At 42.9% G+C, this 22,896-nt stretch overlaps 1 protein-coding gene across 3 annotated transcripts in view; it reads right to left on the minus strand.

The window, feature by feature from the left end:
• Window positions 1–754: 754 nt before the first annotated feature.
• Window positions 755–22,896, minus strand: part of LHFPL6 (LHFPL tetraspan subfamily member 6) — a 147,634-nt gene continuing 125,492 nt past the window's right edge. For all 3 annotated transcript variants that reach the window (XM_051644200.1, XM_051644213.1, XM_051644209.1), the window contains exons 3-4: window positions 14,779–14,877; window positions 755–1,843 (exon numbers count right to left, since the gene is read on the minus strand). In XM_051644200.1, the coding sequence (XP_051500160.1) occupies window positions 1,725–1,843; window positions 14,779–14,877 (218 nt within the window). In that variant the 3' untranslated portion in view covers window positions 755–1,724. The remainder of the gene's footprint in view (window positions 1,844–14,778; window positions 14,878–22,896) is intronic.

Here is a 22,896-nt window from a genome sequence, read left to right on the forward strand (position 1 = left end):
AAATAGTGCTTAGCCTATAATGAGACTCAATAAAATTCAGTTCAGTGATTTCAGGATTGATCACTGTAAATTGACATTGCTATTCCCACGTACCTCCAAAAAAGCTGCCCAGTGTAATGGGTACAAAGCAACTGCACGATTTCAGAGTTCCAGCAGCTCTAAGTGTTGTGGACCAGCAGAACCACAACTAGAACAGAGATGGTAACTTAGAAATACATGACAGGAATATCATATCGGGAAAACAAAAGCAGAAAAACAAATCTGAAAGAGAACAACTTCAGTTAATCTCATGATTGAAAACTCCTTACAAGGTTCCATGCTCCGAGTTCACTTTTTGTTTCTTGAAGAAAATAAAAGACTGTCTTTTGAGCTGTGTGTGCACAGAGCCAGTGCTCTGTGCAGGGCATACTGTCTAGTAGGCATTTGATCAGTATTGATGCTATTAAGAAAGTAAGAGCTTGATTCAGTTGCCTAAACAGGGATATGCAGCACTGTTTGAGATGCTGAGTCTGCAGTGGCCAGGCCAGAATGGAGAAGGTCTCCCTGAAGTCCTGCAGGACACCACAAAAGTGTGGGATACATGAGAATGCCTCAAATGGCATTAGATATCTATCTTCAGGCAATGTAACCAAACCCTAAATGTATGTGTTTTACAGGGAGAAAGGATACAGCATGGTTATAAAAGACATCATTGTTTCTGAGGGTTTTTCCAACGGGGATTTGGAAAGGAACTTTTCCAACCGGGCATTGCAAGTATTGATCAAGGAAAAATTTATTTACAGAGATTTTTCAAATACAAACATAAAATAGCACATATTATATATATTTTTTACAAAAATGAGTATTGAAATAATAAACATGGTACAGCACAATACAACATCAATGAGCTAAACATAACAGCAACAGAAATCTATGTCTGGAATAAGTTTCCTGTTAGTTGTACATAACCAACAGAGCTCTACAGTACCATGAGTGGAATTTCCAGTGGACAGAAAAACGTCCATTGACTGCACTTCATAAAAGTACTATAGGGAAAGGCTACATATGCCAAGTAATTATGTTGCATTTTTGTAATAATGCTGAAAACACAGAGGCTTAATAAAAGTTATATAGGGCTGAATAAGCAGTGGGTAAATGTTTGGGGAAGAAAAATGTGTAGAGATTATACAAAATACTGATAAAGTGGCTTATTGGTCCTTTTATTAAGTTCAATGTATAGATTAAAAAGTGTTGCAACACTGAATTTTAAACCACCGGAGAGAAGTAAAAAAAAAAAAAAAAAAGGAAAAGCAAGAAGAAAATGTTTCCTCTCTACTCATTTTGTGCCATGGTCAACACCTGTGTGTGCGTGTGCTTTCGGGAGCGCCGCGCTGAGGGGCTGCCAGGTACTGCCCCAGCCCCCTGGCACAGCCACCCCCTCATCAACCTCTCAATTAACAGGTGCACGCAGGATTTCACCACTTGCCAAAGCAGAGTTTTTCTTGCTTACATTTTTGCAGAGCAGACCACGGGTGGGCTTGGCTGAGAAAGTCTATCCCTGTCCAGCCTGCCCTGGTGGCTTTGCACCACCGTTCACATCCCTGCCCACCCCGGGGCCACCCGCGGTCCCACCCCACACCCGCTCCAGAAAGAAAGCACTTTAAGAGTTCTCATTCATCATGGTTATCCAGAAGATGTCGGCAAGTCCCTCGGGTGTCTGGCAGTGCCCGCGCCCGGGGGCTGGCTCAGTACGGGTACTGCTTCTGCTTCTTGCCAGAGAAGCAGGCCAGCCAGGTGCACACCAGCATGGCAGCCGCCGCGCCCCCGCCCGTGCAGTAGTAGGCCCAGCCGATGTGGCAGGTCCCTGCAAGAGAAACAGAGACACGGCCCAGCATTAGCCAGGGGAGGAAGCGTCGCCCCCACCATCCTTCCTGCTCACCGAGGAAAAAGCACTCTTCTAGGTTTCCGTCCACACGTCCGTCCACCGCAGGCAGTGAACATGGGGTGCAACTCAGTGTAACTCCAGCAATTAAAGAGGGCAAACTGTTCAAATGCCTCCTCTTAATTTTCTATTAGAGCTCAGCAGACAGGATCCCCAGCTCACTTGCTTGGCCAGTTTCTATTTTCTACACAGGGGAAATGCCACGAGGGAGCAGAAGCAGAGGCTGCTGGCACCACAAGCATGCCAGCCATGGGGTGGATGTCCCTCTGACCCCCAGCTCAGGGAGTGCCCACCATACTGCTCTCCACAGCAGCTGCCATCAGAAGAGGGTTTTTTCCACCCTTTTCTTTCTTCTCCTCCTCCAGGCAGCATCTGAGGATTTTTAAATTTTTTTTTTACAGAGATTTGAGGGTTTGCATAAAACGTGGGCTAGGGCCTGCTCCCTCCAGACAGTGCTGGGTGGGTCCACCTCTACTATCACAGTGACAGGGCTCGAAACTGGACCTGGCAGGAAGCCACCAGGTAATTATAATCCAGGACACGAGTGCAGGGAACTCATTCATCTCTCTCACACACAGGCATCAGTCCTGCCTGACCAGGAGGCTTCTGGTGGCAATGGATAATGGCTTTGGGGATCCACCTGCATGGGGGCTGCTGTGGGATTGGAGCCCACAGATGCAAAAATAGAGGAATTTCCCTATCCTCACCCAAGGTCATAACTGATTGCTTAAACTTCACTGACCTTTTGTCTAATGAGTTTAATCATGTCATATTATGGACTTGAATACATATAATGGCCACAGTATTGTTATATAGCCAAACTCATCAGCAACAAGTGGTGCTGGGGAATCCCATGGTGGACCATAAAGTGACTGCTCCCCTTCAAGGCACCACCCTGCCTGCAGCAGTGGAAGAGATCAGGAAAACAGCAGTTGCAGCTGGGAGGAAGCCTCCTCACAGAAATCTCTGAGAACAAGAAGATGGCTACTGTTACTCTTCAGTGTCTCCTTCACTTGGGCTGCAATATCTTGCTCATTATAATCTGGAGTGCTTGGGACTCATTACAACTGAGTTTCTCCCTGTGTTGCTACTTTAGGTGATACATCCTTGCTCTAAGCAATGAGTACTCTCAGTAAGACACAAGCAGCACTACAACACTTCCATCCCACCCTCTGAAAAAAAGTAACAGAAATCATTCTCCCCTCCAGAGAACAGAAGGTAACCACACAGTTTCCATCTAGAAAGACAGAGCTGAAACAGATGGCATGTCCATACTCTGTCCCAATGGCATACTTGAAGGCCAGGCTTCTGGTTAACAGCAATTACCAACTTGCCTAGTCCTGTCTTAGGCACAAGACACAAAAAATGTCTGTACATCTCAACATGTCCAAAGCATTAGCATTTCTCAAGGCAGACAGCATGTCCATCGACTGTCTGCAGGATATTATCAGGCCAGCTTTGTGAGGAAACATCAGTGGGAGGCAACACTTTCGCTTTTGGTCGCTCTAAAGGTCTGAGGTTGACACCACAGCAGGAAGCATAGTACTTGTTTCAACTTTTCTTAATAACTCTCAAAACTTTCTTATTTTAAAAAATGTCTAGTGAAACAAAGATCCTGATCTGAGCAGAGGACTTGAGGAACTGTGGCTTTGGCTTGATCTTATTAGCCTGTCACCTTAATGTGCTGGAGCAGAGAGACTTGGTTTTGTAACCTCGTTATGCTCTGTAAGTTAACACCATTCTTGGCTTCCTCACACAAGACTACACAGAGAGTCTGACTGCCTAAAGAGAAGAACATCAGAAACCATGGAGAGCCGCCAAGTGCCTGGCAATGTCACCAGTGCTGATTTTTGCCCAATTGCACAGCAGACCCTAGACAGACCTGTCTCTGGACCATCTATTGCTTGCTTTGCCTTTGTACACACACTGTCTATAGCTTCTGCTGGGCATTTCAAACCAGACTCAAGCATACACCAGGTGTCTGAATCCGCTAGGTTGCTTTGAAAATTGTGTATACGCCAGGGTGTGCATGTGTGCTAAAGCACTTCTAGTGATAACATGGACACCAACTGATAAGTCTTCTTAAACTGCTAGGTATTCCTAAAATTACTAGAGAATTGTAGTTGCAGCTTGAAAAATCTCATCATTATGTTTCCAGGTAGAGAAAGTGGATGTAAAAATACTACTTTAAAAAGAGTTTAAAGAATCACATGGTAGCACTGCCCAAAGCTGTGACCTAAGTGGGACAGAATGAAGTTAATTTAAACTTTTGCATGGTGTGATTTCAACTTTCATGCATTGGCACTGGGAGAGGGGGAGAGCATATCTGATACGTATTAAGAAAAAAGAACTGTTTAATCAGTGTCAGAGATGTGCTCAAGAGATACAACATGCACATTCAGTCTTGGCAGAAGATAATAACATTTATTTCTCCACATCATGCTCCATTTATCCCAAGGACCACTGCCCTACTTAATGCTCTGAGGCACGGCAGGCAGGCTCTTGATCTAACAAATCCACTGTAGTTCACAAGTGTGAGCTGGGTCAAGATGAACAAATGAAAGAATGGGAGAGTGCAGGAGAACGGATGAAAGAGCCGGGAGTCTGACCTTAGAGCAATAATAACACAGCAATAAACCTGGCCATTATTTCCAGTCTGTGTCAGGAGCAGCGGGAGGCCTTGGATAAAATAGCTTGATCTGTACTTGGATGATGCTGAGCAGAACTGCCTTGCCTGCTATTGTGCTGAAGAAGAGCCTGCAGCAGGGAAGGAATCTGAGGGTATAGGAATTAACTATATTTTTCATTGTAAATACAGGTAAGTTCTAGATCCATAGCTAAGTATAGCTATTATATCCATCCCAAAGCTTGCTGGTGCAATGAATGATTGCCTACACCACATAGCCATGCTACTCCTTTTATAATCCTGCATTGCACAAGGAAGAAAACATTTTGGAGTTAATGTTTCTGCTCCGGTTTTCTCATTTTACTATATGTACGAGCTATTTTAATCCACTGCACCCTAAAGAAAGATTCTTGGTTGTCAATAATAGGGTAATTTAGTTGCAGTTTAAACTGTAAAATTACTTCTGCTTCACTTTGATATTAAACACTCATTTTACAAGGAACAGGAAGCTTTAAAATAAAGCAAAGTTGATGAGTAATTAAATTTAACACCAAATGAAAAGAAATAAATGCATAGAAATGTTATATGCTAGAGACTTTGCTTTTCATTTTCTCTTCTTTTTCTTTCCTTTATATTTTTTGTATTATAAGGGGTACCATAGAAAGACTCTTTGTCGTGGTCAAATTTTATTGCACTGACAGCAATGGGACTAGTCACATATTCAGAGGTAAGAAAATGGTTAAGAGCTTTGCTGAACTGGGATTTAAATTAAACGACCAAGCAGAGCAGTTTGCCTTCATGGAGCCCATCACATTAAAGATGCAAAAGGCTGCATTGCAGTTTCCCTTTTTTTTTTTTTTTTTCGGTCAAAAATCTAAAATGAAGAGCAATACCACCTAATTACTTGACAGAATTACAACAACTAGTGAAACCATGTCAGTTTTCACACACACACAAAGACACAAAAGCTGTTCTTTTCCTTATGGATGCACAGGAACACATGTATACAAGTAGAAGTGTGCCAGCCCATCGAGGGCATGGAGACATGCACAAGAACAAGTATGTGCTCTTGTGCGTAAGATGGCCTGGAGCTGGTTTCTTGTCAAAGCAAATTCCCCAGAAGCTGAAGTACTCTTCCAGCTGATAGGGATGACATGCATTACAGCAGCTCCTTCTCTGCACAGAACTGGTGTTGCTGTTAACAAATCAGTCTTTATGCAACAGGTCAGTATGGGCAGAGAAGCTGTGCCTTCAGTGTTTTGTTAGCTCTGGATCCATTGGCTTTTTAGTGTGTGTCAAGGAGAGGATAAATAACTGGAGCTCTTGATTGCTTAGTGAAGCAGGACTGTCCAAGTTGGCTCAGATAGGTTTGTAGCCAGCCATTAAGAATTTAGTTTTCTCATTTGTTTCACTGGGATTGGCAGCAAGAGAGTGTCAGCATGAACTCTGAAATCATAGAATAACAGACCTTGCAGCTATAGGGATGGATGGCCATTTTCCAAGCAAATAAAAGACCAAAGAGTGGAAACATTACACTCCTCTCTTTTGTAAAAGGATTTAAGGAAATTACAGTCCCTGAGGACAAAGGACAAATGCAAGGTGAGTGAGGGCACTATCAAAAGAACATTCAGCAGAAAAGAGTCCCATAGAACATAAGACAATATTTGCCAAAGCAAAAGAAATCAAAGAATGTGGAAGGCTAGTTTTGCAGTGACAGATGAGCTTATTAGAAAACACTTCCACGCCTTTTCCTGATTTCAAACGTGATCCTCACGGCCATGATACGTGTCCCCTAGCTCCCTGCTTCTCTTGAATATGTAAGGCAAATAAAAATGAAGACAAATTTGTGAGTGAGTGAAATCTGGCAACAGAAAATGTGAGGATACTTGATCTACTGTGGAGCTGTGCCAGGATCCAGTTGCCAAAATGGGGTTTCACCAAGATTTCTACTCCTTATATCTTATAAATAATTATCACATATAGCTATCAAGGTCCTGGAAATAACATATGAGTTTCATATAAAATAACCAATAATTGACACTTACTAAAAAATATCCAGAATAAGAAAGTGTCTTGGATGCAAACTTATTAATTGCAAGACTTAGTATCTTAAATATTTGTACCTTCTTTGCTGTTAATGTTAAGACTATCCTGGGCTTGCAGCCTGGAGCATTTGGCAAATTCCAATCATTTAAGCTCAAGTACAGCCTATTTTCCAAGAAGGAAAAAAGGTTTCAGAATTAGCTGAGCTGAAGGATAAAAATTATATATCTTCAAAAATTAAAACTGTGATTTCTACCTGCAGGAAGTTTTGCAGGAACTCTAATTAACAGCTTCACATGAGAGTCCAGTACTACAGGGAATGTGAATTCAAATAATCAATCAGGGCGCTGGAAATATAATAAGAGAAAAAAGTAACGAGTGTGATGTTAAGGGATATACAGGGATTTGAAGATATTAAAACCACAAATGAATATAAAAGATAACTGGCTAATTAATAGAAGGAATTATTTTGAAGCAAAACCAAGATATATTATAAATAGCTGAAGATTTTTTTTTTCTTTACACAGTTACAATGAAAAACCATCATATGAAGTCAGCTACAAAACCAGGAAAAGAAGTTAAAACTTGGAATGAATCCAGAAAGGATTCAAGCAGTTATGGGAAAAAAAAAAAAAAAAGAAAGAACACTATATAAGGTAAAATTGCAGCCAAACAAATAGCTTGAAACAAAATAATTAATTTAGTGGTTTGTTTGTCTGTTGCATGGATATCTTGGAGTGCATTAAGAGGACTGTCTCCAGCAGATCAAGGGAGGTTCTCCTCCCCCTCTACTCAGCCCTGGTGAGACCTCACTTGGAGTACTGTGTCCAGTTCTGGGCTCCCCAGTTCAAGAGGGGCAGGGATCTACTTGAGGAGTCCAACGGAGGGCTACAAGGATGACTAAGGGACTGGAACACCTGCCTTACAAGGAAAGGCTGAGAGACCTGGGGCTTTTCAGTCTAGAGAAGAGAAGACTGGAGGGGATCTAATTAATGTCTATAAATACATGAGGGCTGGGAATCAAGAAGACAGGGACAAGCTTTTCCACTTGTGCCCTGTGACAGGAAGAGGGGCAATGGGTTAAAACTTGAGCACAAGAGAACTTTACTGTGAGGGTTACAGAGCACTGGAACAGTCTCCCCAGAGACTTTGTGGAGTCTCCCTCTCTGGAGACTTTCAAGACCTGTCTGGATGCCTTTCTGAGTGATCTGCCCTAGGACTTTTTTGGTCCTGCTCTGGCAGAGGGTTGGACTCGATGATCTTCGGAGGTCCCTTCCAACCCCTAATATTCTGTGATTCTGTGATATGACTTTCTCAAAGCATTTTTCTTTTATAAAATATATATTATTCCTTATGCATGCACAGATGAGGCTATTTTGGATCCTTAATATTGGACAAAGAAATTGTATAGATATTTTGCCCTGTAACTAAATGCATAACATCTCATAAAGTTCAGAAGTGTAAAAAAGTGGAAAAAGAAGTGCCAACAAATTATTCAGTTCTGCTGAATACAGACACTTATATGATTGAATTGTTCTTTCTTTGGAGGATCACATAATTCTGTTTAATCAAACTTCAGATTTGCTATAGGTGTACATTTGTCATGGAACAATGAAGGAGAAACCAATAGTTTGTGCCAATTACAATGCTCACATTCCCAAAAGCAAATAGCTTATATCTGGCTAATGAGGAACTCTCCCAGCCTCCTGGAAGAAGTCAGCAGAAACCTCACGTATTGCAGGAAGGGATGATAATTTCATCTCTCTTTGGACATCCACAGTGCAGAGATCCACACTGGACTAGTCCCTCAAACTCTCTCTGGAGATAATGAGGAGAAAAAGCTTTTTTAATATCCACTGCTTTCTGTGGGGGTTTTATGTTGTTGTTTTAGTGACTGCACTGTTAGCTTTTAAAGTGCTTTAAAGACCATTTACTTGAATATTTCTACAGTAAAAGTGATTATCAAGTCAACAGTTCTCTTAAAAGATATTTCAAGCCCTCTAAAAGTGGCTAAGGGGAACCTGAATAATAATGATCTTTTGAAACAAATATCCCCCAACACAGGACTTTCTGAGAGCTTTTGAGAGCATTTCAGCTGCATGTTTAGTTCAGGATGGAATTCAGCTTTTTAAGTTTGTCCTCCAGACAGCCACTTAGGCCAGGAGAGTCCTGTCACAGTGGTTCACAGATGGATGGACCACCACAGAGGACAAGTGAAGGTGTGCATTTGGAGCCATCTGCTTTGGTTGCTGCTGCAGCTGTGCCCCCAGACCTAGGATGTCTCTGTGTGTGACAGGTAGTGATAGAGTGTGACAGCCAGGGAACACAAAACAACTGGAGAGGATCTAAGAGAACCTGTGGAAAAAACAGGGCAGGAAGCTGTTTCCAGGCTTGTAAGGATGGCACACAATCAAACAAGCACAGAATGCATTTAGACAGGCTGCAGCAGCAGCTGCCAGGGCACAGTGTGCCAATGGCCACACCTGAGCCATGCATGCCCTTGCTGACAGACCTGTGATTTTCACTGCTTTTAATAGCAAAGAAAAGCACAATGGAACCAAAAAATGAACTGTATAGTTGTATACAGCAAACATTGAGTCATGTTTGTAGGATGCTTCTTAGCACAGATGATGGCCCAGGAGAATAAAAAAAGTAGGTTCTAGGGAGGAAACGTATGACATAAAAAGTAATCTCTCACAAAAAGGGGTAGGACTAAAAAATTCTGGAACATTGATCATCCAGGTTGAGCCCTGACTGTCTAAACACACCCTATTTTCTCAAAGGAAGACAATGTTTTTCCAAGTAGTTCAACTTAAAAATTGGAGTTTATCTTAAATCTAGTGTTCTCATTCTTCCAGGTTAATGAGGTAAGTACACAATATAATTTCATACATCTGGTGTCAGGGAAGTAGCAGCTGGAGGCCAGATGACATTTCCTAGGGTACCTCCAATGGCATGAGTTATCTACATTTAGAAAAACTAATCTTAATCATAACCATTTTGCTGTTCGGTCTCTTATAGTGCTGTTTCAACAGAAGCCAACTGAAGCTTGACTTTTTAAGTTAAACTGAACATTCTCTGTCTTCTCTGGAACCTTCTGTGGGATTTAGCTGCCACCACACCCATCGCATCAGAAATGAACACACAATAACTGGGCGGCCTCTACATGCACATCTAGGGACATCAGTGGCCTAAAATGAAGGTTCTTATTGGTTTTAGACATTCAAAACAATTGTACTCACATGTATATACCCACATAGAAATTAAAAAAAGACACAAGTTCAGAAGGTTTCTTTACACAATGTAAGTTTTAGAAAATGCACAAGTTTTTGCAAATGTCCGGTGCAGTCTACACTTTAACGCACACTTGCATTTTAATGAAAGGTCGTTCACTTAAATTTCCTTCTAAATCCCTCATTTTTCAGCTGTTATTCTTGTGTGGTATATTTAGAAATGAAAATAAAATGGTATTAGTGCCCCTAGCTCAGCAAAACTGAATGTGTGCTACATGATATGCTATAAAGATACTTGCTTTTGGCAAATGGCCTGTTAATTCCTTTTGCAGACCTTGGGATTGTGTAGCTCTTACTTTCACACCCTTCAGTCAGCAGCTCTGTACTGCTGTGCCATGCCTGTACTGCTGTGCTATGCCAGGGCCATCATGAGTGGCCCACAGGCAACTCCAGGGTGTAAATAATGCAGCATAACAATAACAGCTTGTGTGGTGACAGCAGATTAAGATGCTTTTGATCCATCCTCAGATATTTGGTAAAAGTGAAAGGCAGCCCCTTCGAGCACTGATAATTTATAACTCCAGTCTCCATCTCAGGCATTAGCCTGTGGCTAAATGCTAACTAGATGAAGGACTTTGACTTGGTCACTTGGGCAAAGAAATATGCTAGTTTAAAACATAAGCATCTCTTCTCTTCTACCATCATTTATTTATATTGCCCTACTTCTAGGAGTTACGACCATAAAAACAGCAGCATAAGATTGCTCCAGCTCATAGTCTGGTGTTCTGGTGGGAACTCTGTTCCATCTGTGATCTGAGACGGGATTTGGAGCAGGGTCTCGAGGCCTCCATGCAGATCCTGCTGACTGCCAGGGAGCTGGGAACAGCAAGTGGAGGTACACGGCAGAGACCTGTCATGGCCTTAACCCTCTAACAAGACTTGCCAGTTGTTTGTCAAAGCCCTAATCTATCACACTGTTTTATTTTTCATGGTGGCAAAACCTGACTGCTTAGAGAAAAGCAGACAGCAGGCCCCTCTACAGGTGCACCAGTCTCCCTCTGTCTATTTATGGAGGTTACTCCCCATCTTCTCTAGTAAAACAGCTCATCTATTGAATGCAACTTAATCAACAAATGGGGTTGTCCTTGGCAGGGTATCTTCAGTTGAAGAATGATTCCTCTTTGTAGAGATGGAGTTGTACAAAAGCTTTCATTTGATTGAAAAAAAATTAGTCCCATTAAAGACATAAATGTTTAAGTAAACCCTCTGGATATAGCTCACTTAATAAAAAGAAAAATAAATATCCAATTTAAAGGAAAGCAGCAAACTGCTGGGCATTTCACAATGTCAGCTCCGGTTTTCTATAAAAGAATACCCAAATCTACTTATACGTAAATTAAAGGCACAGTTGTTTTTCCTGCAGCCTTTAAAAAGATTGCTTTAGAATGTAAAGAGAAATGTGTGTGTTTGGTGGGGACAGAGGGAGGGGGTCTCATCTTCACAATATGGGCTATCTCAGCACTATTTGGAGTGCCTATTAGTCTAATGCCTTTTCAGAGTGCTTGAAGACATAGAGAAACACTCCTTATCTAGCACAGCCACTACGGATTAGGCTTTTTAAATGGGTTCCTAGCATTGCTATTTATTTATTCCATCCAGTTATAAGCATGTTATGGGCTGGAGATTTCTCTTGTTTCAGTAAAGCAACAATTTTCATTTAATTGCTAATTCTGGAACACTTCTGGTTAACATTACATTTCACAGTGCACAATTCAGCTGCTTCTCAAGTGAGTTTCTGCAGGCCCTCCTCTGCACCTGCCTCTTGTCTTTCTCATCTCAATGCAGATTGTAGTTCCTGGCTTATCTTTTCTACGCCAACCTTACAATTTCCCCCCCTTACATTTTATAAGTTCAGAACGAATCACAGTGCTGAACCTCCACCTCTGCTGGCTCTGTGGTCAAACCTAGTGTGCTTTGATCTTCCTTTCTTAACCACACATCCAAGTTCCCTGTGGTCCAAGTTGCAGCAGTTGCTCTGCCATTCTTGAAGAGTCTGAATGCTGCCTGCTGGTCAGCATCCCTTTGAACACCCTCTCGTTTGCAAGCAACCATAGTTCATCATGTGCTGACTTCAGGCTCTCAGTGTCACCCTCACTAGCACCCACAGAAGCAGGAGGTGCAGGACCAGGACTCCCGCCACCACCGTTTCACCCATGAGCAAGCCAGTGCAGGGCTCATTTCAGCTCAGCTTTTCTGTGAGAGTCAGAAATAGAGAGCGTATCATTGTGGCTTAATCAAATTAAATATTCAAATGAAAGCAATCATTATTTAAATTTGTCTTGAGACTCAGTGGATTAAGTCTTTGAAAGATCATTTTTGGCCTGTAGGCTATAATGAGTAAGCTAGTCTCTAATGATTCGGAAAAGACTAGAGGGTTTGGCTTATCAATGACCAAGAGGTATTTACGAGAGACAATGAGCAGTGTGGTTATTAAACGGCCTTTGGACAGCACCTCTTCTGTGCAGATGATTTAGCTAACGCAGCATCAAACAGGCAGCGACATTAAGTTAAAAAAAAAAGTAACCCTAGCCAAGCATTTACATTCACTGCCAATGTATGTGGAAAATAGATGTTTAGTGGCAGAACAGCCTGGTAGAAATCACTACAGCAAATTTCAGCTCTCATTATAACCTGTTAATTAATGTGCTAGCATACGATTGCAGCAGATCGGCGAGACCAGCTCTCCTGTCAAGTCTAGACATGCACAACACATGCCCTGCATGCTCCACATCCAGAAAATACATGAAGAGTCCATGCCTTCACAGATAATGTGATACATCTCAGGGTCCTTATGTGTACCTGGAAAGAAAGCTGCCAGCTGAAATTTTTCATATTGCTTTCTTAACTGACTTTAAGGGCAGAGTGATTCAATTCATGCACATATCTGACTCATGACTCAAGACTGAGATGGTGAAGGTGGTCTCAGAGATTCTGCTCTGACTCTGGGTATGACTGTGTTTAAGGTCACAGTTTGCAGCTAAATGCTGTCTTCAAAGCGCTCAGACTGGCACAACACCTACCTTCTTGTGAGTTTGCAGGGAAGTAACCTTGAAAGGTAACAGTTTCTACACTCTGGGGAGAGCAACAGCTGTAGCTTGGAAACATGCAGGCTGTCAGGAGACACAAACAGGAGTCACAGAAGCAGAGCTGCTCACATGCTTAAATGGTAGAGCAGGTAGCAGCATGCACCAGCAAGGGCAAGCTGGCCTTTCAAACAGGGGTGCTGCTAAATGTCTGACTAGGAACTACTTCAGGCTTCAGCACAGGATTGACCATGGGCAGCAATGAACCCAGCTACTCCCTGCAACAGTTACTGCAGTGTTTTGCCTTGTCCTTCTACTACATCCTTTGAGACACCTTTCCATACAACCGGGAATCTCAGTTCTGGGACATTTTTCTTTTTTTCCTGATAGTTAACTATGCATTTCTGTTCTCATTGCTATCTCTCCTTGTTGTTCACATCTTCTAATTATTAGGTGAATTTATCAGTTGCTGGAAATTTTTATACTTCATTGAAAAGAAAATCTAGTATCAATAGCACAGAAGGGTATTAGAGATCAAAACAAGAAGTTAAAGTTTCCACAGCATGTCAAACATTCCTTCGGCAACACCCTTAGTGGCTGCTGATAACAACATCAGTAGCAGTGATAGAGATGGGTGCTGATACTGGTAATGAGAATGTCTGGTCCCATGCCAGATTAAATGCACTCCAAAACACCACAGGAATGGTGGAAGGGAGGGTAACCTGGAGTATCTCTGCCAAACCAATATTTTTTTACCTTTCAACCTCAATTAATTTGCATAGCTTCACAAGAAGCATCTCTGAGATGGAAACAGAACTCCTTTCTCCTGAAGCCTGACAGAATGATCATTGTAAAATTAAAAGATAATGCAGTAGGCTTGTGTTTAACCCTAGGAAACCATTTTGTCCACTGTTATTTGCACAGGGATTACTGCTAGGCTACCACAAGTCCTGCACACACAGCTATGGAAAGGGCTTCTTGCACTAACCATAAGGTTTATCTTGCAGGGGCTGGAAATGGGGAGCTCTGTGTGTCCATGCTTTGGAGTGAGAGCTCTCAAACCTGGTTGGGCTCCTTTCAAGAGGGTCAGAATGCTCAGTCTCTCCTTCAGAAGGATTCCAGATCCCCCTCTTCCTCAGGTGAAACAGGATCAGAGAGAACTTACAGAATAGGGTATCAGCAGCTGCATCGATCCTTCTAGAAAAACAAGGACCTGGATGTGCATTCAAACATCAGATCCTGATCATTTGCATTACTTAATCCTCAGGTCACTGCTGGGCCCTTGTATTCTAGAGCCCTCCCTAGAGGTGGTTCACCCCATACTGCATGGGTGTGAGCCCAGCCCAGCCACATCTCTGGCTCTCAGTGCTCAGCACAGTCATCAACAGTAGAACCAGTAGCTTGTTTGGAAGAAGGCTGACGTAGAGAGTAAGTGTTATCAACCAGCTTCCCAAGGATGTGAGTAACCAAAACCATACTCTTTAGGCTTGAGTTAGAAAGCCATAAACATGCCAGATTTCAGAGACAACTAATTGTACTCATTGTGAATTACACCCACCTGTGCTGTGATGCCTCTGCCTACCCTGTAAAGATCTCCAGAAGTGTTACTGCAAGACTATTAAATCTGATGTCTTAAATACATACACATATACATACATACGTACATACCTTTATTTTCTAATGTTCTTCTGGAAAATATTTCCAGCAGATCTATCTGAAATCCCCTGCCTTAGCACCATACCAGAATGATGCAAGATGAATACCATACACAACTGGGTCGCTTCTCCAAGCCTATGTTCATGTCCTTGTTTGCTTTTATGGACAACACATAGAAGAGTCTAATGTGGCTGAAATGCCCTGTTGATGACTCACCCAATTCAAACTGGCTTGAAAGGTTACCACAGGTTTGTCTGACTTCTTCACTGTCCCAGCCAAGAGGATAGAGGGCACAACCAGAGCCAATCAGCAAACCTATGGAGAGAAAAGGAAACAGAATTTTATACCAGCAATTGCCATTAGTTTAAACACCGGCTGCCACTCAGGAATTAGTGTCAAATTGACAGTTGGGAACTTCAGAGAAAAAAATAAGTATCTTCTCCTAAAAACAGTAGCAAATCATTTGGACTTCAACTGCTGCAGTCTGCTACACTGTTTTACAGCTGCTCTGTGGGCTGGAGGCAGCCTCCGTGGTTCAGCAACAGAAGCCATCCTCAGCTTCTGGAGCTTCTACTTGAGAGCTTTTAGCCTCCCCTTCTACTCTGCAGAACTGCTACATACACTTGTTTCAGAAAGCTCAACGTGGGGTTAAATAGAAGCTGTGTTAATCACAGCATTTACGAGCTGATTGCTTCTGATTAATTAAAACAACAATCAACCAGCATGTGTTAAGGTTCTAGCAGGAAAAGTAAATTGACAGTTGTGCTAATATGTTGCCATTTTCCCGGTTTTTCACACTTTCAAAAGCCAGGTAAGAATGGTTTTGTGTCACCTGATCAGTTCATACCATAGGTACACACTCTACAAAGTTTTCTCAAATCATTTCAGCTAAAAGAACCAAGGTCTTGAAACACTGACCTATTACAACGCTTGGCTTAACATTCACATTGTGCTTTACTTTCTCCAACCCCTATGCTGCCCCAAACAGATGTATTTTGGCTAAGTCTTTCTCTTCACAAGATCTTTCTGGGAAGCACTCAATGGGCCATGATTATTTTGTAGAAGTGGCATTTTTATCATATTGCATTCTCAGCTGTCACAGCAGCAGCTGCCAAAAAGCGGGTGTAGCTGGCAAAGCTTCTTACATGAGCAGTCTGGAGAGAACATTTCAATGCATGCTACAGCATTTAAATGTTACCTCCTTTGTGTCAGAACTTATTGATGAGATTGGAAACGAATCACTATGTAGATAATGAGCTGGGCATGCCTGACACTTTACAGCCTGTAAAGGCAAGCAAGTCTTCAAAAAGTTTGCAGCATGGATTTGCAGTGGAGTCTTTTAACTGTTAGGTAGAGCACAGGACTGGGACATGGTTTCAAGCCCTACAGCTGTCACTGGCTGATTTTGGGCAAGTCTCTTGACCTCACAACACCTTGCTTTTCCTCTCTTGACAACAACAATAAGGACTATCTACTGCCTGGCAAAGCACTTCTGCTGCCATGCTCCTAGTGCAGAAAAACCCTGGGTGTGGTGACAGAGGAGGTGTGGACATCACACCTGTCTAACAGGAGTCCTGACAATGATTCTGACTCAGAGCCTGGAGCTAGCTGTGAATTTCTGCTGTCTCTATCCTCAAGATGCCTAAGCTTCTTCTATTTCTGATGGCCCTGTAAGACACAGAAATCACTCTATTACGCTTTTGACTTACTCAAAGACACACCTGAACAAGGCACTTAAGTCTAGAAGCTGTATCTCATCTTTCTCCAAAAGATGTTTAATGCTTTTATCATCTTAGCTCAGTAACTCCTTTGCTGCTCCTGCAAGCACGTCTGCCCCTGTTTAGGCCCAATATTAGCTCCTTAGACCTTCCTCCACTAAGTTCAAATTTCTTCTTCCTGCTCGAGTAACCTTCATCCTTTCCTTGTTGAGCAGTCAACGCCTGCTCCTCTCTCCATATCTACATCACGTAATGGAAAAGAAATCCCTGAGGCAAAACCCCTCTCAGATGACACATTCATCCAACAGCTGTAAAAGGAGAAAAGCAATTAAGGACACATGAATGCTAGGTATTTTCAGAATTTTGCTGGACCTGGATATGGTTTCTTCTAATGTCCTTGCTAATGGCCTTCTCAGTTCATCTGAGTTTTTCCCCTCGGGTCTCAGAGCTGATGGCAGCTGGTAGAATTCATGTAAATGAGAGCTGCTTCTAATTAAATTATCAGAAAAGATGTTTCTCAGACAAGAGAAAGAGGCAGAAACTGGGTCTACATTTGTTAAAGGCAGCTTAAGACTCTGAAAAGAACCTTACTGATTCTTACTTGAATTTTTAAAGGAAGAAGGGCATTGTAAAGCACTGACAGCACAGCTGATGTGCTAGGAATGGGCAGGTCCCAATGGGGCAAGGAGGAACATCACCCCTGATGATGAGAACAACTGGTGAATGGAGGAAGAGCACCTAGGTGCCCGAGAGAGCTTCACAGACTGGCAGACTGTGGCAGCTCCAGCCTGCTCTGCTGTGGTGCTGACCCCTTCCCACACTGGCTGTGTTGTCCATGACCTGCCTGGTGCCAGCCCGGTCAGACCACAGATCCCAAGCTGCTCTGCTCAGATGTGAACCTCCCCGGCTGGGCTGGTTTCAATCAACTTGTGTCTTTGAACAGACTCTCTGGGAGACCTCAGAAATGCTCAAAGAGCTCCACTGCGAGGGGCAGGGAGATGTGTGCGGGGGGTAGGAGGGAAGGCAGGCTTGCAGCCACCTGCATTGGACCAGATGAAACAGCAGTGAGCCCTTCCTCACAGATAGGTCCTGGGAAAGTCTCCTGCCCCATTCTTCCAGGAGAGTACAACAGCAGCACCGCAGGCAAGGGAAAGGACTATTAGCATAACAATGCTGCTCCTCCAAACCCAGAACAAGCTCTTACTCAGCACTTCCCAATTGCTTTCCTCAGGTGGCAAGAGTGTCTAATGCTCAGTGCCTTCACTGAGGGCTGTTTGATTTCAGCTCTCATTAGGTTTTGGTGCAGTAACAAGTTGTTGTTGGGTTTTTTTCCCCCAAAGTATTGCTTACAGCACTTTCCACTGCTACCCTCCAAACACAGCTCATCCTCTTCCAAACGCATCTGCCTGTTCACACTTTCTGCCTCTGAAGCTACACTGGATACAGTGGCTGCAAACCTTAGCAACTTACTGCATTCCTTAGCCAGACCTCTTCATTCCCCTTCTTTCCCATTTCTGTACATTCAGCTTGTAAGTCCAAAGTTTCAGTGAAAATAAATTCTGGCATTCAGACGAAAATTCATTAGCAATGAATATACTGTGATGTTAAATTGCTCCAAAGAAGCAGCTGCCTTACTCATACGTGGATGCTTGTCTTTAAAGCCAGTCCACAATTCCTGTTATCCAGGTCTCAGCACCCACTGCTGTGCCCCACCATTAGCTGTGTCTCCTATAAAGAAATAAACCAAATAAGGGAAAACTAGTGTGCTATGTCAGAAAACCTTCCTGCCCGGTGACAGCTGGCTTTCCAGTTGGGTATGGTCTTTAGCAGCACTTAGTTTCTTTTATGTAGTACCAGCCATGAGCACTACAGTGTCATCTCTGCTCGCAGCCTGCGCTGACTGCGACAATGAGATTAAACAGGACACTGCTGCCTAGCACTGGTGCCACCACATGGTCCCAAAGCACAAGCAGCAGGATGTTTACATGTGAAGGACATGGTATAAAGCCATGGGAAAGCTCACACACTTACTTAGTAAACACAAAACCTGCCAGAGACCAAAGGTGCTGCCAGGAGCATGGGGCTACATTCCCATCTGGCAAAAAAGGCTTATGCCTATAAATTCCAATTTTTTCACAGGTACCAACTGGCCACAAGTCTTGGAGCTGTTGTTTTGACATCTCCTTTGCTATCTCTGGTTTTCTGCTGGTTTTGATCACCCTTCAAACATTTCACTGTAGTGGTGAATATATGTTTGTTGTGGATTTAGATCTATTGACAAAGCAGGTGTGTTCCTCAGTACTTCTTTGCAAGAAAGGTGTGGGCCAAACTCAGGGATTTCCCTTCAGTGTAAGACTTCCACAAAGACATAGAGCCTGCTACTCAGAAATAAAAAAATCTCATAAGTTTTGCTTTATGCTCTGAGGTGTGTACATATGTATGAGTCGGTGTATGTAATGTCCCATTGCTTTCAGCAGTATTCTGCATGACTGCAACAGGATTGATACTGCCTCGGTCTGCATGAGCAGTGAAGTTGGGAACTGGCATTTAAGCTCCCTTATTTTATGCACTAGAAGTGTGGAGTATGCCTCAAAGTCCATGGTGTTAAGAAGACTTGGACACAAGCCCCTCAGTCCCTTCCTTCCCTTCTAATCAATCCACCTTTGCAAGAAACTATATGTGGATCAGACCTTGCAAAAGCAAAACCACAGCATACTGTTACCACTAATAATTCATACATGCTCACAGCCAAATTGCTTAATCACAGAGAATGTAGATCCTGCCAAACAGCTGTAACCTCCATTTAAACACCTAAGATAAGTCCAAGGGCTGCAAACCTAACCGAAGTCCTTAAGATAATTTTGCAGCTTCGGTAGAGAGTAGTTACTGCTTGAGCTCAAGAGTCACATCCTGGGCTGCCCTGTAGTTACTGTGTTTAGCCAGATGCTACACAGGGCACCACAGCCATCTTAACAGCTGCTTAAAATGCTTAAGATGCCTAGAACATCTCTTAAGAAAGCAAAACAAGGAAACAAACAAACAAAAAACCCCAAAACTCATCACCCTGTAACTACTATAATCTGTCATCTTCCATTATCCACTACAGTTGTTAAAAGAAACAGTAAGTGGAAGGAAATGTGCAGGTCCATAAATGGCAGTATCACAAAAGGGGCTGCAGCTTGGAGGTGCAAGGAAGCCTGTCAGTGAGACGGGTCCAGCCAGCCGTGGAGGTGCTGGTGGCACTTGGCTGCTGTTTCGGATGGTGTGCCATGAACCCGTGGAGATGGTAGCACTACCAGAGAACAGCTCTTCTGGAGAAGTTCTGCTTTTGGGAATGAGAGGGGCTTCTTGCCCTGACTGTGAAACATTGCTGCTGCAAGTGCTGCAGCTGGCTGGATGCACCTGCGGAGCATGGGGGAGGGAGTCACAGGGCTGACTGATTTTATGCAGCCAGCTTCAGCAACACAAAGTGGGAATCAAGTGCTTGGCTATGGTATTTAACAGGGTCTCATTTAACCACTAGGCTCTTTGCATAGTACGTGCAGAGATCTGGACACCTTCAAAAAGTGACCTAAAACCAGCACGTGTGCTAAGAGAGGAGCTGCCCTGACCTACAGGTTTCAAAACTACTAACGTGCAGGTTGCAAAATTACAAACCTGCAGGTTGCAAAATTACAAACCAGAGAGTCAGAGGGTGGATGCCTCAGTAGTAAACTACCCAGAGGAATCTCGTCCCTGCCAGAATGCCTTCCTGTCACTCTTGCTAAGGGTACAATGTGTGATCATATTTTAGTAACATTTAGCACTTGAAAGATGATCTTGCCTGTCTGGAGTGGAGCTTGTGATTGAAGTAATTGCATATAACAGGTTCTGCATATGGTGTATGTGGCAGGGAAGGGACAGTAATTACATCAGTGGCTTGGCACAAATCTAGGTTTCATCTTTGAGGTGATAAATAAATTATTTGTGGCATGCAGCAATCAGCTTAGTCCAAGAGGTAAAACATTAACCATTATTAATATTTCCAAGAACAGGAGATATTCTGGATATATCTCCTTGGATATAGGCAAGTCTCAAACAAGAAATACAGAAGGATTAATAAACCAAGATATATTGACCAGATTTTTCTGTAGGCAAAATAACTGCACTCAGAACGACCAAGATGAATCAGCAAAAGTCAATGCACAAAAAAGAAAGCTTGCAAATCCCCGTGGTGGGCAGTCCTGAGACTGCTGCTGTGGCTTCAGTGGGAGGCACCACCCAAAGATCTGATATGCATTAAATAACTCATGTAGACATCACACCATAAATTAATCGTAACGGTCCTGACAGTTCATAGCTAGTAAGCCCTGTTGTATGGACTCAGTTCTTCCTCTCCCTTGTTGAGGTCACAGCATGCCCCTGATTGCTACATGGCTCATTCTTCATTTGTTGTCAGCCCATTTGATCATTGCATCCTCAGATGTATGTTAAAAAAAGCCAAACCTTCCCTAATGTCACCCTTCTCCCTTGCATAGGGTAAACATAAGCCCATAATTCAGATATATTCAATGAGGAAGATCATCGCTTTGATCAATAAAGTGAGGTAGTGGTGGCAGTAAATGAGACACTCTAGCTTTGGGTTCAGCCTCTGAATCTTGCTTCTAGAAAATGCATTCTCAAATGGGAACCAAACCAATGGTGGCTTTCCTTGATTATAGGCTTTTTAAGAGCCTTCTACATGGGCACTGGAAATTACATTCCTTTTTTTTATACAAATTCAGCTCCAGCCAGTTAGGCCCTATGAACAAACTAAACCACTGCCTGGGCACCACAAAGGGCCTCCTTGGACAGCAGTTAGAGGGGGGCTGTAGTGTGAGAAGGGCTAGGAAGCCTCTCAAGCAGGAAGGAGCCCAGTGTCACTGTGAAAAAACAATTTGTACTTCTACTTGGAAAAACAAAAAAAATGGAAAAATAAAAGGAATGGGTCTGGCATGATATCACTGCAGAGAGAAAATAAAGCCAGAACTGAATACTGCCTTTTGTACAGTCACTTTTTAGTAAGAAAAATCTTAAAAATATCATCCTTGTTTCTCTCCTCCCCATCTACTGTTTCTTCCCCTTTCATTTTTGGACTTGACGAAAAAGAAACCTTGTTTTTGCTAGGCATTTCTAATGAATACTGCTCATCTGACAGATATTCAGGCCATCTGGAGAAGCTGACAGACAATGATTTGGAAGTCATCTCTTGCAAGACCATTTAAATGATGATTTTTTTCCTTTCATGTTTTTTCTCTATTAGCCTGTCTGAATCTTCAAGGATGATAGAAAGTGTTCACATTCCCATCTGTCAGTTGAAGGTACAGTAATCTCTACAAGCAAAACAAAACCAGGTTTTAAACGCAGCATGGACTTCAACTCTCCAGTTCTTGTGATTTAAAAACTCTCCTTGCTGGATTGGTTTTAAAGCATTTACCTGCTACAAAAGTGACCCTGCAGTGTGAAAGTAAAATGGACCTGGCTGCTTTCAGACATACCTTAGCCAAGAAACAATGGGGTTGAAGAAGAATTGATTAAATACCATCATGTGAAATACTTCAGCAAACACAGGTTCTTAAGTCCCTGTTCAAGAAACTCTCCAGGAGCTGCAACCAAGCAGCAACTGCAGAGTGATAGAAGCGGGTCAGAACAGGTTGAGACAAACTCCAGGGCCTTGGCAAACCAGCAGGACCCAAGGGAGCGAAGAGAGGAGTGGGAGGAGCAGGGTCGTGCCAGCCTCAGGCAGCCTGGCTCCCATGCCCATGGGAGTCCAGCCTCAACTCAGTTAGTGAGGGACAATGTCTTTATACTGACAGCTCCCAGCCATTTATCCAGAAGCATCTCTTCTTTAGGGTCACACTCCTACTGCTTCTCTTGATCTCATTGCTCTGGTTTTTTGGTTTCTCAGTTGTTCTTTTGTTAGAGAAACATTATCACACTAGTCCCTTCCATTGCTGTTAGCACCTAACCCTCAGGAAACACAGACATGCACCTGACCTTGGCTTTCATCAGGCTTAAACATGAGATCAGCACTTTTGGCAACAGTTCTCTGTTCAATTAGTGGTCACTGAACATGGGGCATTTGACTGGTTCCTTACTGACCTGAACTGAAAGTGCATCATTTGAGAGAGGGTACAATTGCCTACAATTTGAATGAAGGCAATTGTCTGAGAGACTAGCTAGTGGTCTCCAGAAACACACAGAAATTGCATTTAAGCAGTGCCAAATTTCCTTTCACTCCTCCTCTCAAGGGTCATGGCATAGGAGAGACCAAGTCAGTTCAGGGCTCCACTCAAGGTAAAGGTGTTTGTGTCACAGACTTTTCTACAGGAGGAGAAGTTAGAGGGACTCTAGATAAAAAGCAAAATGAAACCTAAGAACAGCAACAGAAAACAGAGAGGAAAAAAATGCTAAAACCTTCAACTTTGCAGATCTTGCCTCCAATAATGCTGCTTCATCTTCTCATGGGGTTTCAGCCCCACAGCCCTTGACCTTCTGGTTCTGATTTCCAGGTTTTAATTCAATGCATTTGGCTTTGCTTCGTTCCTTTCCTTCTATCAAGCCCCACCTCTCAAATGAGAGATTTTGTATTATTTTG

The sequence above is a fragment of the Apus apus genome, chromosome 1 (assembly GCF_020740795.1).
Source record: "Apus apus isolate bApuApu2 chromosome 1, bApuApu2.pri.cur, whole genome shotgun sequence".
Classification (NCBI taxonomy): Eukaryota; Metazoa; Chordata; class Aves; order Apodiformes; family Apodidae; genus Apus; species Apus apus.